Source organism: Melanotaenia boesemani, chromosome 15, assembly GCF_017639745.1.
Source record: "Melanotaenia boesemani isolate fMelBoe1 chromosome 15, fMelBoe1.pri, whole genome shotgun sequence".
NCBI lineage: Eukaryota > Metazoa > Chordata > Actinopteri > Atheriniformes > Melanotaeniidae > Melanotaenia > Melanotaenia boesemani.
In genome coordinates, this window is record NC_055696.1 from 31,902,072 (window position 1) to 31,920,298 (window position 18,227).

At 39.5% G+C, this 18,227-nt stretch overlaps 1 protein-coding gene across 4 annotated transcripts in view; it reads left to right on the top strand.

Moving 5' to 3' along the window:
* nsd1b (nuclear receptor binding SET domain protein 1b) overlaps nucleotides 1-18,227 on the top strand; it is a 42,622-nt gene that overhangs the window by 19,024 nt on the left and 5,371 nt on the right. For 3 of the 4 annotated variants that reach the window (XM_042008492.1, XM_042008493.1, XM_042008494.1), the window contains 15 exons: nucleotides 456-568; nucleotides 710-962; nucleotides 2,301-2,401; nucleotides 2,808-2,850; nucleotides 4,809-5,080; nucleotides 5,189-5,326; nucleotides 7,820-7,943; nucleotides 9,216-9,416; nucleotides 9,496-9,675; nucleotides 11,847-12,003; nucleotides 12,128-12,333; nucleotides 12,439-12,551; nucleotides 13,610-13,756; nucleotides 15,614-15,736; nucleotides 15,813-15,929. In XM_042008492.1, the coding sequence (XP_041864426.1) occupies nucleotides 456-568; nucleotides 710-962; nucleotides 2,301-2,401; nucleotides 2,808-2,850; nucleotides 4,809-5,080; nucleotides 5,189-5,326; nucleotides 7,820-7,943; nucleotides 9,216-9,416; nucleotides 9,496-9,675; nucleotides 11,847-12,003; nucleotides 12,128-12,333; nucleotides 12,439-12,551; nucleotides 13,610-13,756; nucleotides 15,614-15,736; nucleotides 15,813-15,929 (2,288 nt within the window). The remainder of the gene's footprint in view (nucleotides 1-455; nucleotides 569-709; nucleotides 963-2,300; nucleotides 2,402-2,807; nucleotides 2,851-4,808; nucleotides 5,081-5,188; nucleotides 5,327-7,819; nucleotides 7,944-9,215; nucleotides 9,417-9,495; nucleotides 9,676-11,846; nucleotides 12,004-12,127; nucleotides 12,334-12,438; nucleotides 12,552-13,609; nucleotides 13,757-15,613; nucleotides 15,737-15,812; nucleotides 15,930-18,227) is intronic. The other variant, XM_042008496.1, reaches the window with a different exon arrangement.

An 18,227-nucleotide genomic window follows, 5' to 3' on the forward strand; every position in this document is an offset into this window, starting at 1 on the left:
ATTCTTTCAGTTCGACGATACAAATTGTGTGAACTGTATCTACACATTATATATTACACCTGAGAGCTCAAATGATGTTGCTGTGGCAACGCTGCACAATTATATCACGTCATATTTTCCCAATATTGTTTTTTTGTTTTCAAGTTTTTTGTCAGTCACACAGAAATGGTAAATGTTGCTTCAGCCTGCTGGTCTTTGTAATCTAGTGTGTATGTTACCTGGTTAAAACCTTAATAAAAAAAACTCAATTCCATCTTAAATATTGAAGAATATTTAATCTCAATGAAAATAGCAAAAAACAGGCAAAGATTAAGAGGCAAACAGCTTCCTAATAAGTAATGTGTATGTTTGAACCTAACTTGTGAGAAAGTTTCTCATTCATTCAATCATTCGTTCATGGAATAATCTGTCAAGTCTTTTAATATTAAAAGCTATTTTTTTGGTTTGTTTCTCAGCACATAAACGAATAAGAAAACCCAGCAAGAGGCTGATTGAATGGACTGAAGAGTACGACCAGATTTTCTCCACTAGGAAGAAAACCAAAAAGCCTCTCCAGTTGATTGGAAAGGTAAAAATCATACAAAGTAAGCTCTGTTGCAGCTTGTGACTTCATCATTTCTGCATGTCGTTACATGCTCATAATAATTATTAAACAGTCGATATAAGTGTATCCAGCTGAAGATTATATTCACACCGTTTGTTTTCACAGGCCACACAACCCATTACCTCCATGCCTGAACTTTCGGGGTCAGACAAGAACTTACTCAACCATCCACCCTCCAGTTTACCTGAAATACAGACCCCACCTCCTGAGGAAGATGCTGCACCGATGCCGTCTGAACTACAAGTTCCCACCTCTGAAAACACATCTTCCCAAGACACTCCGCTGCTTTCCACAGACACATTAACCCCTCCTCCTGATGTGGATCCCCCTCTGTCAGAGGGCCTCATCAAAGACAATAGTAAGGCAGTGTTTGTCCTTTTAAAAAAACCTAAAAACTGTCCTTGTCAAATCACTAGCAGCTTGACTGGTAACAGAAAAATAAAATACTACCTGTGGCACCTTCAACACTTCCTACCTCTACAACATAGTCAAGGAAAAAAATCAACTAGGATGTTGATAAAATAGTAGTAATAACAGAAAATTGTATTTTCAGCGATGAACTGAAAAGCAGGGCGAGTGGTGATGCAAAAGAGAACAAAATGAGAGCCTGACAGCCGAACCTGAAGCTTTAATGGATAACTTTGCACAGCGGGAAACCCAAAGCCAGTTTTGTTTTGGCCTTGTGGCAGGGTGCTGCCCTCATCTTAGACTTAGAGACTTAGACCTAACTTTGTTAATCCCTTGGGATGAGTCCCTCAGGAAATTCAAAATTCCAGCAGCACAATAGAAAAAGCAGGTAAATAAGCACACAGGTACGAAAGAGCAAAATGAGTAAGAAGAGCAACACAGATAAATAAGATAAAAATAAAGATAAATAAAGACAAAAGAGCCAGAAATGGCTTGTATAAATATGAGTTGAAATGATTACACTACGGGTGAAGGTGAGGTTATTACACCAGGGAAAGCGTCCATCTCTCTGTGTGTGTGCCTGTATTGCACAAGTAGATGTAAATGGCTAACCCCCCTTTTTTAACTGTTCTCTATGTTCTATGTCCTCCTCTCTGTCCTCTCTGTCCTCTTCCCCGTGAGGAGTTGTACAGTGTGATGGCATGATGGACAAAAAAGTTCTTAAGCCTGTTGGTCCTACACTTGGGAAGGAGCAGTCTTTCACTGAACAGGCTCCTCTATTTACTGATGACGGTGTGCAGAGGGTGGCTGGTATTGTCCATCATATCCAGCAGTTTGTCCAGAATCCTCAACTCTGCCACCGTCACCAGAGAGTCCAGCTTCATGCCGACCACAGAGCCAGCCCGCCTGATCAGTTCATCCAGTCTGGAAAAATCTGTGTCCTATGCTGCTACTTTATTTGAGTTTCTCTGTCTGGTGCACTGACTCTAGATGTTGTAACATAGCTGCTGGTCTGTTTTCTTGGCAGACCTTGTTGCTGTCGCTGGTTGTTTTGAAACTGCTTTCTTTCACATGTTGCTGAAGTTACTTTATATCAGTTGGTCCTCTGCCGGCTGATATCCTTTCATCGCTGGGTGGGATGTTAAGTTGCAGCTAGCTGGAAAAGAGGCAGAGCGAATGGACATCCCTCAGTCTGCTGTGAATCTTTCTAAAGTTTTCAGATGCTTTGTTGAAGTGTGACAGAAGCATTTAATTCTTCATAATAATGTTGCTGTAACGTGATTGACAGGAGCTGCTCCTGTCTTAGAGAAGAAGCGGAAGAGGAAACCCACTCAGAAAATCTTGGAATACTGTTTGGGGGCCGAGGCGTCGGCAGGGCCCAAAAAGAAGGTACTGCAATGTCTGATGAACTGGTATAAACATAAACATCTCATTATTCACTGTGCCACTAACTTTTCCCTTACTTCTCTTGTGTAAGGACATCATAAATTCAGTGTTGTAGGGTATGCAGACTGTGCCACATGTTCATTTATTCACATTAACATTTCTCTTCATGTCTCAGGTATTAAACCAGGGTTAATCGTCATGCATGTAGCGTTAATTAAACAACGCATGTTGTTTTTAAGGAGGCATTTCAGCCTGAGAAGACTGCTGAGTGCATTTTAATGTAGTTTTTTTAAGTTTAAGAATATAAAGAAAAACAAAGTAGTCAGGATACAGTTTAAACCAGTTTGAACAGGAAACGTTCTTCTCAGTTAAAGATTAAAGTTTCTGGTAATATTTCTATCTGTTTCAGGTTAAAGGAATGAAGAGTAATTCAAGTACTGCTCCTCAATCTGGTCAGTGAGTTCTCCTTCAATAGTTTTCACTATACACTAATATGACTCTTTCTCACTGCATTTATTATGCTTTTTTGTCTGCATTTGAAACAACTAGAAGTTCCCATAAAACCATGTTTTCTGTCTAAATAGAATCTGATTTCCACAATCAGTATTTTGTAAAACATGGATCTTCTAAATACAGTTTTTTGCTTTTCCTGAAAAGCAAATTTAATTCATTTCAGTCTCACAAAATAAATCCTAACGGTGGGCCTTGTCTGTAGCTGATCAATCAGAGTTAAACCAGCTTATTGGTCAGGAGAATACACTATATAAAAAAAGAAAGAATAAAAACAGAAATATTCTGGCAGCAGGGCACCAGAAGAATTCAGTAAAATAATAGGAAGAAACCAAATCGTAAAATTCCAAAATATAAATACAAATAATAGGATCTTTTGCTTTATTTTGTCTTTTTAGTTTTTAATGAAAGATGTTGGCATGACAATAATAACAATAAAAGTATTAATACAGTCAAAAACATTGTCATGTAATAAAACAATATATCACCAATAAAACATTTTATTAAAAATATACCTTATTTGCACCAACCTGTCTCCTCTAGCAGCTCTCTGGTCGTCTCTGTGCAGCAGCTGCTTCCTCTACTCTACTCTACTCTACTCTACTCGCACGTCGTTCCATGAATCACGGCAGCTGTCGGTGATCAGCTGATCGGCTTTTCTCTCTTGTTGCATTTGTTTATCGTTCAGCTGAGAAGAAAGAAACTAGCGGTTCATGGATCATACCATCACCTATTTACTCAAAAGAATTGTATTTGGCAGGACCTTCTATAACACAGTAGTTAGAGTTTATACTTCAGATATGCAGGGGTGGTTCTAGAAAAGTTCTGATGGGGGGCCAGGCAAGAACACTGACCAGCAAAAGGGGGCCACAAATGAGACCTTTTTTTAGGTCTTGATTTGATTAAATATTGAACTGATTATTACAACTGAAGTGATCATCTAATGTAAAAAAGTAAAGAAAAACTAGTAAAACAAACAGCTAATGATGTATTTTATCAGGAGGTGTTTACTTTGGGTGATGCTGCTGTAGGACTTTTATCACTGCTGCACAAACACACACACTTCAGTGATAAAAGGAAAAGCTGTTTTTATCCATATCATCAGTTTTATCAGAGTTTCTTCATCGATGTCGGCTGTTTAACTTCAGTCGTCACATCTGGAGGTTTTGTGACAGAAATTATCGCCATGGAGACGGTTGGTGCAATGAATATGTATGAATTCTGAATTATGATTTAGAACATGGTAGAGATGATTTAGAACAACATCACATTACATGCTACATTTACTGACCCTTGGACATCTGGCGTTTACCCAAGAGAAGGTCAGTTAACAGTAAATATTTGTAGCATCGGCTCGTTATGTTGATACAGTAAAAGGCAAATTTCAAGCATAGTCGCGAATGGTGAATAATCATGATTAATTTGTAAGCTGTGATTAATCTGATTAAAATTTTAATCGTTTGACAGCATGTATGTATATATATATATATATTTATATATATATTTAATTGAGATTGAGATTATATGTGTGTGTGTGTGTGTATACGGCTATTTTTAACAGTTGACTGTGTTAGAAAATCGGTGCGGCCCCTTTAAGAGGGAGCTACAGAGAGAGACACACAGCATGTCAGCTGGTCTGATACAGTGCAGGTCTGAGTCGGAGCAAAGAAACTTGGCTGTGAGAAACAGCCTGTTTAGCAGTCTATGTCCACTTTTTTGCTTCTGGGATGAAGGGATGAAAGTTTAAGCTATAAACACTGGGGGTGTAAAGTTATCAAGCCAAATAGACTTTCTCTTTGAAAAAAAAGTTATGTTGACTTTAAAAGACTGGTGTTTTGATCTTTAAATCGTGTCAAGCTGCCTGTGATGGCTGATTCTTATATTATTGTTTTACACACAGATTCTGCACCACCTATTTTAAAATTAAAGAGTAAACCAGTTACAGCATCTGGCTCCATACCAACCTCTGAGATAACAGCATGTACACCAAATCCGTCCATTCGGACCAGTCACAGCACTCCTGCACCGTCCACTCCAGCTCCAGCCCCAGCTCCAGCTCCAGCCCCGCCCCTACCTGAACCCAGACAGATAAAGACGGCAGCAGATGCAGATGCTCCTCAACATGATGATCCTAAGACTCAGGTGGACATAAAGGAGGCAACAGAGTCTGAGGTCAGCCATCTTTTCTTTTTACACACTGTTACCTATAACTGTTCTTTGTGTGTTCAAAACTGATCAATAAAGTCTTGATTCAGGATTTTTTTTTACTTGTGTTCTAAGGGTGACCAGTCTAGCCTGGACCACAGCTTCTCTTCCATGAAAGACGACTTGTTGTCATGTGATGACACAGTTTTACCCGTGAGGAAGATTATAGGGGACCGAGGAGGGCCAGCCTCCATGAAGGAGAGCATATGTCAGGTGAGTTTCCTCCACTTTACGAATGGAAAATTACCTTTACAGGTGTGTCCCCCAGTTATTTTTCAGCAACAACAACAAAAACACATAAGAGAAAATAATCGACAAGAGGTAGTCGTTTATGTAAACAGTGTTTTAATGAAGGGCCTCCACCAGAATGTTGAACGATGGAACAATGCATGAACTGAAAAGACGAAAGACAGCTAAGAGTTGCAGAGTTAATTGTTCATAATCAGCTTCTGTAATGTAGCTAAATACCATTGTAATTGAGACAATAAAGCCCAGTCAAACAGCCAACAAAGTGCTATTTTTCTGTCACTGGATGCTATACAAAGTGTGGTATGATATAATATTTATAGAATCGCAGTTTTCTTAAAACATGTTCTTTTACCATAACAATTTATATTAGTGTGCAAAGCGCACAGTATTTTTGTGAAACAAAATAGCTGTAAATTCAGCAGAAAATATGTTTCTAAATGTTTAAACTTATTTAGCAATATGTTATACCAGCGAGACTTTAAATGGACAACAGTAGCAGCCTGATAATCATATGATGTTTACTTCACCTGAGGCCTGTTTTCACGCTGTTGCTGCTGTAAGTTTTGTCAGAGCAACCTTTGATTTAGCAATAAAAATTAGTAGCAAGGTAACACAAAGCTAATCACATGGCAGCAACACAAGCATTTAGTCATGTAGACAAGACGAAGTTCATACTGAGTATCACAATGGGGAAGAAAGGGAATTTAAGTGACTTTGAACGTGGCTTGGTGGTTGATGCCAGGCGGGATGGTCTATTTCAGAAACTGCTGATCTTATAGAATTTTCACACACACACCCATCGCTACAGTTTACAGGGAATAGTCCAAAAAAGAGAAAATATCCAGTGAGTGTCTTAACAAAGATGCCTTGTTGATGTCAGAGAAGAATGGGTAAACTGGTTTAACCAGAACAGCCGTATCGTTGCTGACCATGTCCATCCCTTTACGACCACAGTGGAGCATCTTCTGATGCTACTTCCAGCAGGATAATGCACCATGTCACAAAGCTCAGATCATCTCCACCTGCTTTCTAGAACATGACGATGAGTTCACTGGACTCCAACGGCCTCCACAGCCACCAGATCTCAGTCCAGTAGAGCAAGGGTGTCAATCTCCGGTCCTCGAGGGCCGCTATCCTGCACGTTTTTGTTGTGTCCCTGTTCTAAAACATCTGACTGAAATTAATGGGTCATTGTGATGAAGTTGGCAAGAAGCCATTGGATCCATGTGATTTGAATCAGGTGAGATGGAGCTGTGAAACAACAAAAACCTGCAGGATAGTGGCTCTTGAAGACCGGAGCTTGATACCCCAGCAGCAGCTTTGGGATGTGGTGGAACGGGAGATTCTCATCATGGATGCAGCCGACAAACCTGCAGCACCTGTGTGAGGCTGTCATGTCAGTATGGAGAAAACCTCTGAGGCATTTTTTGATACCTTGTTAAATCTCAATGAAGAATTAAGGCCGTTCTGAGTGGACCTAATAAAATGGCCAGTAAGTGTATAACTAGACGAAGTGATGCAGCTTTAGTTTTTTATGTCAAACATTTGTTACTTGTGATATTTTTTACGACATGATCTCTCATCATCATATCATGTGTCAACACACTGCTCTTGTGTGTGTGTTTATGTGGTTGCTGCAGTTCACACTTGTGCTGTGTTGAGAATGATCAGGACAGTTTGGTCTGACCTGGTCAGACTGTCAACCCCAGCTCAGTCACACACGACATCAAGTTCATCAGGCCAGATTAACGGACAGCAGGGGATTACACACTGTAACACAGAAGTTTGACCTTTTTATTGTTACTGGGTCAGGTACGGTGTGCAGGTGGCACATTGTGCAAAGCAGATAAAACACTTGATTATGAATTTAATTTAATGGGTACTTGTGATGGGTATTTTCAAGAGTTTGATATGTTTCATGTTTCTCTTTTATTCTTATTAAAACAAATTGAATGAATGCACAAATCATACGTATCATACATAATCATATGAAATGATCCATCAGACACGTGGCAGGTTTCTTCTGTTTAAAGTCCCGACCTCCCGCTGTGGTGTTTTGTGTGTTTCCAGCTGTTGTATTAGTTTCAGGTCGAATCATAAGGTTGTTGGCTCGTTGACACGCTCCTCGTTTGTAAATGTAAAAACCCAGTTATTTTCTGAAAATCTGAAATCTGTGTCATAAGAGTCGAGTTATTGGTGTTTTACACTAACAACCCACTTTTAAAGGTTTGCAATGTAGAGAAAAATGAAAAGACAAACTGTAGTTATATTAAATGTAAATTCACTAATTCCTATTTTCCTATTCTCTTTCCAAAAACTCAACACTACCATTTCTTCTGTGGAGATACTGTATAAATCCACAGAGGGAATGCACACAAGACTTATATTGTTTCTAGGGCTCTTTTTCGCCTTTCTTTTGTTATAATGTTTGAAAGTGACATGTATTTCTTGTTTCAGGTGTGTGAGAAGACGGGCGAGCTGCTGCTCTGTGAGGGTCAGTGTTGTGGAGCTTATCACCTGCCCTGCATCTCTCTGGCTGAGGCACCCAAAGGGAAGTTCGTCTGTCCAGAGTGCAAATCAGGTATGTTGAAGCAATTTAGCTGCTTCCTGAGAAATGAGCATAGTAATGGCATATGTTCTTTCCCTTTATCCTTTTATTTTAAGTATACACTTCAACTATAGCTCCTTTTACACATACCTTGTCAAGCCAGGACTGACGCGCCTTTGTTATGACTTGCCAGCTTGATGTGTGCAAGCACACAGTGATGCTGGACTGAGCCGCCTCTGTTTGGCATGTCTGAATAAACTGTGGCAGGGTGACAATGATGCCTTCTTTCGCCTAAAGGCACAACTGACATGTAAAAAAAGTAAAGTATTTAGCAGTTAACTATCTCTCCAACATTAGAGCTGACTACATCCTCACCGAGTGTTAAGTGAAAAATAAATACTGCTGGTTTTAAACACTGTAACTGTGTTACACCCTGTGGACTTTCTGGCCTGCACAGCACACTCCAAGGTTGTTCATTTACGTATGACATAAGGGCCTTTCTGGACCATTTCAGTGTGGATGTGTCTGATATCCTGATCAGAGCCTTTTATCTGATCGAGGGGCCGCAACAACATTACGGGGTGGGTGGGCATGGGATTGGGAAAATGTAGCAGACACACTAATGTTTTGGGCTCTTGGAAACATTCTGGTAATGCACCAGTTTATATATATAAATATATATATATATATATATATATATATATATATATATATATATATATATATATATATATATATATATCATATATATATATATATATATATATATATATATATATATATATATATATATATATATGGGAATAGATAGATAGAAATAGATAGAAGTACTTTATTCATCCCAAGCTGGGAAATTTAGGTGTTGCAGCGGTACAGTCATTTAGCAGTTGTGCTTCTTAAGGTAGCAAAAAATAAAAAAACAGTATAAAAATTTCAATATTTACAAGACTTATACAAGGAGATATTTAGCTATACACAGTAAGAGTGAGATGCTTATTCCTCCAAAGGGGGCATGGTAGAAAAAGTTTGAGAACCGCTCGTGTACACGCAGACTCGTTTAACTTTTTCATTTGTAGATAATGAGACATATACCCAAAGGTTTTGGAGCTGAAACCTTTGAGCAGTTTATGCTCTCTGATTTAAGTCCAAATACACAATCATACAGCTTTTGTCCTTCAGAATGCAGCTGCTTTGAAACCATCATTGAATAATATGTTGTTTCCTCGGTTCAATGTTTTGTTCTTTTACTTTCAAATTAATATGAAGCCAAAGCTGCCAGCTGACCCATGCTTTTCTTTTATGTAGGGATCCACACCTGCTTTGTGTGTAAAAAGCGCAGCGAAGACGTACGGCGCTGCATGATTCCTGTGTGTGGGAAGTTTTACCACGGGGAGTGTATCGCAAGCTACGGCCCGACCGCACCTGTAAACCGAGGTTTCCGCTGCTCCATCCATGTCTGCCTCACCTGCTTCATCACCAATCCTAACAGCTCGTCCCTCTCTAAAGGTGAACAGGAGGATGCTGAGGAGGATCGCCTCTGCTGTGGTTCGCTGTGGTTCACTGACTGTCTCCTGTCCGCCTGCAGGTCGTCTGGTGAGGTGCGTGCGCTGCCCCGTAGCCTATCACGCGACAGACCTTTGCATGGCAGCGGGCACCGTTGTGCTTTCCAACAACAGCATCATCTGCCCCAACCATTTCAGCGCCCGCCGTGGTGTCAAGAACCACGAACACGTCAATGTCAGCTGGTGCTTCGTCTGCACTGAAGGTACTACGCTCCTTTTTGAAATTGGTTTCATTGTTTGTAAAAGAAGGGTAGTGTGGAGACTTTTTCTTATTCTCTAATGTATAAAAATGATATGTATAAAATTTTAAAGAAAGCACCACAGGTAATAAAGGTGTTTTTGATATTTGTTATTCACCATTTCATCTTATCAAACATAATAATAAAATGTTTATGGAGTTAAATAAAAAGATGGAATATTATATCTCTGAACCCCAACTAATCTTTTAATCTCAGATATCTGCCTTTATCTTTATAGAGAAATATGCAGTTTTAGCTTGAAATGTCATTTTTCATGAATGTCAAAATATATTTAAACTAGCTTGCTTAACTTTCTATAGTTCTTCCATTCCTCTTGGCAGAAACATTTAAGGTTGACTGGATTGGACGGGGAGGGTCAGCTTGCAGCTACTTTCTTCTCTTACCCTGTTGTTTCACTTCAGACTTAAAGTGGTAATATGCTTAAGGTCCGGAGTTAAGCCCCAGCACATACACTGGGCACATAAGATAAGCCAGTGCTACCTCATAGGCTATTAACTTGTCTCATAATTTTCAGTTCTGAATAGTGAAAACGATATTTGTAACAATCAAGGTTCTTTTTCTGCTGTGAAAGACCAGACAGCAACAGCTCAGGAATGAGTGGAATGAGCAGCTGAGTTTGCTTTGAGAGTCGAGCTCACTCTTCACCATCGTGTGGCGCATTTGGCCACATTTGCGTGTGCAGTGGATCATGTGTCACGTGGGTGCTTCTGAGCTTGCAATTACTGTCGGCCCCACACAGTGCAGAAATGTTTCAGCTTTTCTCTGTATTTTTCTGCATTCATCTTTCCCCTTGACCCTAACTCAGGGGTCTGCAACCCACATGTGGCTCTTCGGGCCTTCTGCACTGGCTCTAGGGGGAAATAGAGTAGAATTCTGCACAGACACAATAATTTACATTCATTGCCAATTTTGCTGGCTTACCTGTTTGCTTGAACTGTGGCAAGAAGTTAAAAAAATGTAATGGTTAAGACATTCCTTGAACAAACTGAGCAGTGCAAACATACTTAAAAGAGGTGGATCAAGTCTCCAAGCTTATCTCCTGCTGCAAGTTAACTCAAGCGCTAGTAAGGTATGGACAGCCTTTCATGAACACAGACACAAAATAATGATTAATTAAAATATCATACATGTAATCTTGGAGCTAAAAACTATCATAAAATAGTTCTGAAAATCAAAGATATGTGCCACTCAGCAAAGAATATCAAAGACAGGACCATTACAATGACAAATATCATGACTCAGCAAATTAATTCAGCTCCAGCAGACTCGATAGTCCCATGATGTTGGCGATATTGAGCAGACAGAATCAGAATCTAATTTATTTTTATTGCACAGGGTTCAATGAAACTGAGGTAGCAGCTCCCTAAAAATTAAATAGGTCACAATATGGCCACAAAAAGAACATACACTACTGATAAAATAATGATATTGATGTCGATATTAAATAATGATATGATACAGACAGAGCTGTTGTGTAGGTCTAGGAACTCCAGAAGGTGCACAGATGTGGCATTCTCATTTGTCATGACCTTAAAAAAACTAAATAAAGTAACTTTATCTTAAGTTACTTTAATGAATAATTGGTTTTGTGCTCTAAGCGATGTTAATTTGGAGGAATAGGTGGTAGAAATGGCTCTTTTATTAGTGAACGTTGCAGAATGCTGTCGTTACCAGTCTGTCAGTTCCTGAAGCTGACAAACATGCTGTACCTACACCGTGGTGCTGCCGTCACCGTGTTTGACTGTAGGAGTGGTGTGAAGTGATGCTCCGTATCTGGTGTCCTCCACACGCTGTTGAGATTTGTGGATAAATAGTTCCGAATGCTGCAGAAGCTTTTTTGTATCTTTCCCAAATCTGTTATTGGGCTCTGCAGCTCTCCAAACAATCTTAAAATCCATTCAGCTTCTCGAAGCATGCAGAGAACACCTCAGACAAAGCGTCTGAACTGTTCTATAAAAGTTATATTTCTTATTTTATTTACAATAAATTAACAGAATACTTGTGAAAAAGTTTTTCTGTGTCACTCTTGTTAGACTTAACGATGAAATTCAAAAAGATCTAAAAATGTGCATGTTAATGGTTAAAACCTCCATTTTTCATTTCTCTGGCTCCAGGTGGGAGCCTGCTGTGCTGTGAGTCATGTCCTGCTGCGTTTCACCGGGAGTGTCTGAACATTGAGATGCCTAAAGGCAGCTGGTACTGCAATGACTGCAAGGCTGGGAAGAAACCTCGCTACAAGGACATCCTCTGGGTGAAGGTTGGACGCTACAGGTCAGTGACAAATCTCAGAGACTCCTAAATGGAATAAAATGGAGATGAAAAGTTCTCCCTGCCCCACAGCAGCATATCTGTTTTTATTTATTCATTTATCCCATGTGTTCGTTTTTCTGTTAAGGTGGTGGCCAGCAGAGGTCAGCCATCCCAAAACAATCCCCGATAACATCCAGAGAATGAGGCACGATGTTGGAGAGTTCCCCGTTCACTTCTTCGGCTCCAACGACTACTTGTGGACCTACCAAGCCAGGGTTTTCCCTTACATGGACGTGGATGCTAACAGCAAGGAAAAGATGGGAAAAGGTGTTGATGCAACCTACAAGAAAGGTAAAATAGTTTCTTGTACAGATTCTGGGAGTAATACTGTAATCGGTTTTATTTTGTTTAATGTTGACGTGACAATGCTGGGTATCGGTTGACGTACCTTTACAGCTCTGGAGGAGGCAGCTGTGCGATTTCGTGAACTGCAGGCAGAGAAGGAGCTTCGGCAGCTACAGGAGGACAGGAAGAATGACAGGAAACCGCCACCATACAAACACATTAAGGTCAGGGACAACACTTGTGCTTTTCCTTTGCAAACTGGGTAAACTAGTTTGTGTGTAACTTTGGGTAGTTGTATTTGTTGTTTTCTAGGCTTATCTTGTTAAAATGTAAACACTTTTATGGTAAAAATATTGTTTTATTACTGTTGGTTGTACACTGGTTAGCCAAACATGTGTTGTAGAAAATTCACCAAGAGTCTGAAACGAGTAAAAGTATAAAAAAGTTTATTACAGGAGAAATATTGAATACAGAATTACTTGCAAGTAATGAGAGTGGTCGTCCCGACTCTCGTGAAGTCGAGAGAGACTCTGGGGAGGCAAGAGGAAAAACAATAGTTCTGCATTTCTGTAGAAAAAATCCTCCTCCTGAAGACCTTGGGTGGACACACAACTCCAAGAGCTGGCGTCAAAACAACCTCACATAGTTGTGTCTCCACCAGAACCAGTCTGAGGGTCTGAGGAAGGACCAGATAAAGCTCATCTTACCCTTGTAGTGAACTTTTAACAGAGCATGTACATGAAGAGAATAAACCTTAAAAGTGAATAAAAGCTTGATGAGTAAAAATGTAAAAAGTGTAATATAGTAACAATCAGTGTAAATACAATTTATAAATGAATATAGTAAAGTAATTATAGTTGTGATTATAATATTATATACAGGGCATAATAAGTAAAATGTCTTCCACACATGCTAACTCTGTGCTAATAGCTTATGCTAAAGAGAAACCCATGCATCCTGTTGAAACTAACGTTGTACTGAACTTACCAAAAACATCCTGCTAAAAATGTTAAAATGATTATTACTGAAACTATCCCAAATTAAGTTAACATTTTTTATGATATTTGTTTGTTTTTTTTTAAATACACACCCGTATATTAAAGTTTTCTTTTTTAAAAAAAACAGGGTAATCATATTTAAATTAGAAATATTTAAAAGTCCAAAGTTAAGAAAGGCCTGTTTCTGGGTAGTTTTATCATTATTCAGAGTGTTTGTATTTAGAGAAGCACACACATTACAGTTTTCTAAGAATTTAACCATCCTTCCTTTCTGACTCATCCAGGTTAATCGGCCGATAGGAAAGGTTCAGATCTTTACTGCTGACCTATCAGAGATCCCACGCTGTAATTGCAAGGTGACAGACGAGAGTCCATGTGGGATGGACTCTGAGTGCATCAACCGCATGCTGTTGTATGAATGCCACCCGCAGGTACTGACAAACCACCAACACACTCCTTATGTGTTTCAGAAGTGCTGCACTTTCTTTCTTTTCTTGTTTTTCTGGAAAACATTTACAGAAATTTTAAATCATAGCATAAAAAATTGTGAACAAAAAAAAAGAAATGGGATAGCAAACTTCTGTTATTAAAGATAATTGATTTTTAATGTCAGATAGTAAGGGCATTTCCTAAATATATGGTCATTATAAAGAACATGCTAAATCATGTTTTGCAGACCTTTAGCAAAGATTCTGGAAACACTTGTGAGTGATCAACTAAAGGCCTTTTTAAATAGCAATACTATCTTATCCTCTTATCAGTCCAGCTTCAGAAAGTCTCACAAACAGTCACAGCAGCTACTGTGAATGATAATCACAGCACTAGACAGCAAACAGCCCTGCACATCTCTTTTTTTATACATTTCTCCAAAGCCTTTGATACAGTAGACCATAAGGTAATGAAGCATAGGCTGGTCAGTATCGGGCTGTCGGATTCTGCTGTGACCTGGTTCACTAACTACCTTTCAGACAGAACTCAGTGTGTCAAAGTTGATGGTTGCTCCCCTGACATTTAGGCTATTTATTGATCTGTCTGGAAAGTGCCTGAAATGACCATTTACTTTGTGCATAAATAATTTAAAAAAATATGTCCAAAATGCACATTTTCATTTCTATGCAGACGACACCATCATTTATTGCTGTGAGGAAACTTTTTTAAGGCAGTGGAACATTTGTTAATTACTTTTAAGGGAATTGAGGTCTGTATGTGAGGCTTGTTCTTAATGCAAAGAAACAAAAATGATCATTTTCATTCAGTCAAAAGAAAAACTTCATTGTCCTACTGTTTGCTTGTCTAGAGGGGAGGTCAAATTCAGATTGACCCTACTTTTAAAAAGTGGGGTTTTATTTTAGATTACATTTTCCTTTTAAACCTCACATTGACTCTCTGGCCAAGAAACCAAAAGTAAGGCTGAGCATCTGTTTCAGACATTAGCATATTTTTCTTTGATTTGAATTAAAAAAAAAAAGTTTGTTGCTGCATCATTTTTGCCATTGTTGGACTATGGAGAGTTACTTTACATGAATGCCAGTGCAACCAGTGCTGCATACAGTGTAGCATGCTGCGTTTAGACTAATTACTGGGTATAAATTACAAACACATCACTGTACGCTTTATACTACGGCTGGTTGGTTCCTGTCTGCTCAGAGGCTTTTTCACTGGTACACGTTTATCTATAAAGCTGTTATCAGGATGCAGCCTTCATAAACACAACCCTCCTCACAGTCTGTGATCCCAGGTCTGTCTCTCTGCCTCAGTGCCCAGAACCCACACAGAGTTTGGGTGAAGGGCATTCATATAGCCTGCTCTTTTTAGTTGGAACAGGCTTCAAAACACTATCAAGCTTCACAAAGTTGCCTCCCTGTTTAACACTCTTGTCACAGACATGTTGATGGTAATAAGGGATGGAACAGGTGCTTTATGGGATGCTGCAAGATCTGCTTTGACCTGGTGGATGGTCTTTGTCTTATTCTTGTTTTAATGTCTTAATGTGTGTTTTGATATTGTTAGGTATTGTATAATATGCTGTCCTGTATAACCCCCCTGTTGTTTGTGTTATTGCTGCCATGTTGGGTAGGTTTTGCTTGTAAAAGAGATCATGTGATGTCAAGCATCTGCTTAGTAAAGCAAAGGTTAAATAAATAAATTTTAATAAAGTAAAAGCAGATGCTAGTTTGTACTTGGGAAGCTATGGAAACATAGTACCAGTCAGTGTTGTGATACAGCCATGGTTTTTTATAATAAAACAATAAAAAGATTAAATAAAAGATGACTTTCTAAACTTGCAGGTTTGCCCTGCAGGCGAGCGATGCCTCAACCAGGCATTTACCAAGCGTCAGTACAGCCAAGTGGAGATCTTCAGGACGCTGTCTCGAGGGTGGGGGCTCCGCTGTGTCCATGACATCAAGAAGGTAACTGTTGTCCTTGTAATCACTACTCATACTGTGCTGCAGACTTGATGAAAAATGCTCCCTGTGTTTCTCTCAGGGTCACTTTGTGAGTGAGTACGTTGGGGAGGTGATTGACGAGGAAGAATGCAGGTCGAGGATCAGACACGCGCAAGAGAACGACATCTGTAACTTCTACATGTTAACTCTGGACAAGGTACAGCTGCAGCAGCAGAATTCCACATCCAGAAATATTACACTGGTGTTATATTGATCTAACAGTACACTGTCACTAATCGATGCTGAGAAATGGATTTACTCCAATATTCAATAAAAGCTGGCAGTCATCAGGTTCATTTCTCATTCACTCAGTCGAGTATTTCATATGTTAGCGTTTCTGACAACATCTAGAACAGAGCTACTATCATGCAACTTTTAGATGCATCCCTTCTCCAAACACCTCAAATGGCTGAATGCCCTCATCTGCTTGTCATTCAGCTCTGGTAATGAGACATTCATTTGATTCAGGTGTGTTGGAAAAGGTATGTATCTAAAAGTTACAGGATTGTAGCTCTCGAGAACTCATCTAGAATATAAAATTAACCTACTAAAGCCTTTTAGTTTAGTAGTTGCTTGAAGACAAATAGCTGAAGGTGATATAGATCAGTTCAAAATGCAGTCAACCTGCACAGATTTGAGATCCATGACAGCAACATGACATGTTCAGACTAAAAACTATTCATTTTCAAACAAATCTTTGAGGTTAAAACACTGACAATGACCTTAGGTCATGGCTGTTTTTGAAACCCTCTACTACATACTATACATACTTTGTAGCACAAGGCATGCAGTTAACGGCATACTTCATTTATTGCTAGTGCACATTATGCAACCTTAGATGTAGATTTCCCAGAACAATATGGCATTTTAGTCAGTTTCCGGTTTTTAAATTTAAGAATGGCATGGCTGAGTTTATCTTCTTTAATAGCCATAGAGGAAATTTAGAAAATATTTCTCCAAAGCCTTTGATACAGTAGACCATAAGGTAATGAAGCATAGGCTGGTCAGCATCGGGCGGTCTGATTCTGCTGTGACCTGGTTCACTAACTACCTTTCAGACAGAACTCAGTGTGTCAAAGTTGATGGTTGCTCCCCTGACATTTTGGCTATTTATTGATCTGTCTGGAAAGTGCCTGAAATGATGTTGTTGTGAATTGGTGCCATACAAATAAAGCTCAATTTAATTCAGTTCAATACAATTCAGTTCAGTTCAGTTCAATTCAACTTACTATTCGATTTACTATGTGCATAAATGATTTAGAAAAATATGTCCAAAATGCAAATTTTCATTTCTATGCAGACGACACCATCATTTATATGCTATGTCTCTAAGATTGCTGCTTAAACTGAAAACAAAGCCCTTAAATGTGTTGTCTGAATATACATATACAGTAGATTAAGTGCAATAGAGAAAGCTTTTTTAAGACAAACTGAAGCCTGTTTTTATTCCAAAATGTTTTATTAATGTTATAGTAAACAAACATACATAAATTAATCCTATAATCCCACCTACCCAAACAAAACCCAACCCACCAAACAGCTTCATATTTTTAATATCAATACTTTATTGATCAGAAAAGAATAGGAAAATATTGCTCATGTTATGGTTATGATCAGGTATGAACAGGTAAATATTGCAATTCTTATTTACAGTAAGTGTTTTAAGTTTCCCTGCCGCTTAAGGGGGAGGAGTTATAAAGTTTGATAGCCTCAGGTATGAAAGACCTCCTGTGGCATTCAGTGGAGCTCCTCGGTGGTCTCAGTCTACGGCTGAAAGAGTTCTGACAAGACGTCAGTGTAGCATGCAGGCGGTGAGAGACATTGTCCATGATACTGAGGAGCTTCCTACTCTCAGAAACCTCTGCCACTGACTCCAGTTCAACTCCCAGGATAGATCCAGCTCTCCTGATGAGCTTGTTGAGTCTGTTAGTGTCTGCTGTTTTCAGCCTGCTGCCCAACACACTACAAGTGTAGAAGATGACGCTGGATACCAGCAGGGTCCTGCAGACACCGAAAGATCTGAGCCTCCTGAGGAAGAACAAGCGACTCTGACCCTTCTTGTAGATGGCATCAGTGTTTACTGTCCAAGTGGACACCCAGGTACTTGTAGCTGTCCACAATGTCCACTTCTGTACCCTGATGGTAACAGAGTTCAGACGGGTCCTCTGTTTTCTGAAATCCACAACCAAGTCCTTTGTCTTCGTGACATTGAGCTGCAGGTGTTTCAGTCCACACCACTTCACAAACCTGTCCACCACACTCCTGTACTCCTCCTACTGGCCCCTGCTGATACAGCCTACGATGGCAGTGTCATTCCAGGTGGCAGGACTGTGAAGAGAACCTGAAGTCTGAGGTGTAAAGGGTAAACAGGAATGGGGAGAGCCCCCGTGCTTTTTCACCCCCGTGCTGCTCACCATCACGATGTGGTATTCTCCAACCTCGCATACTGTGGCTG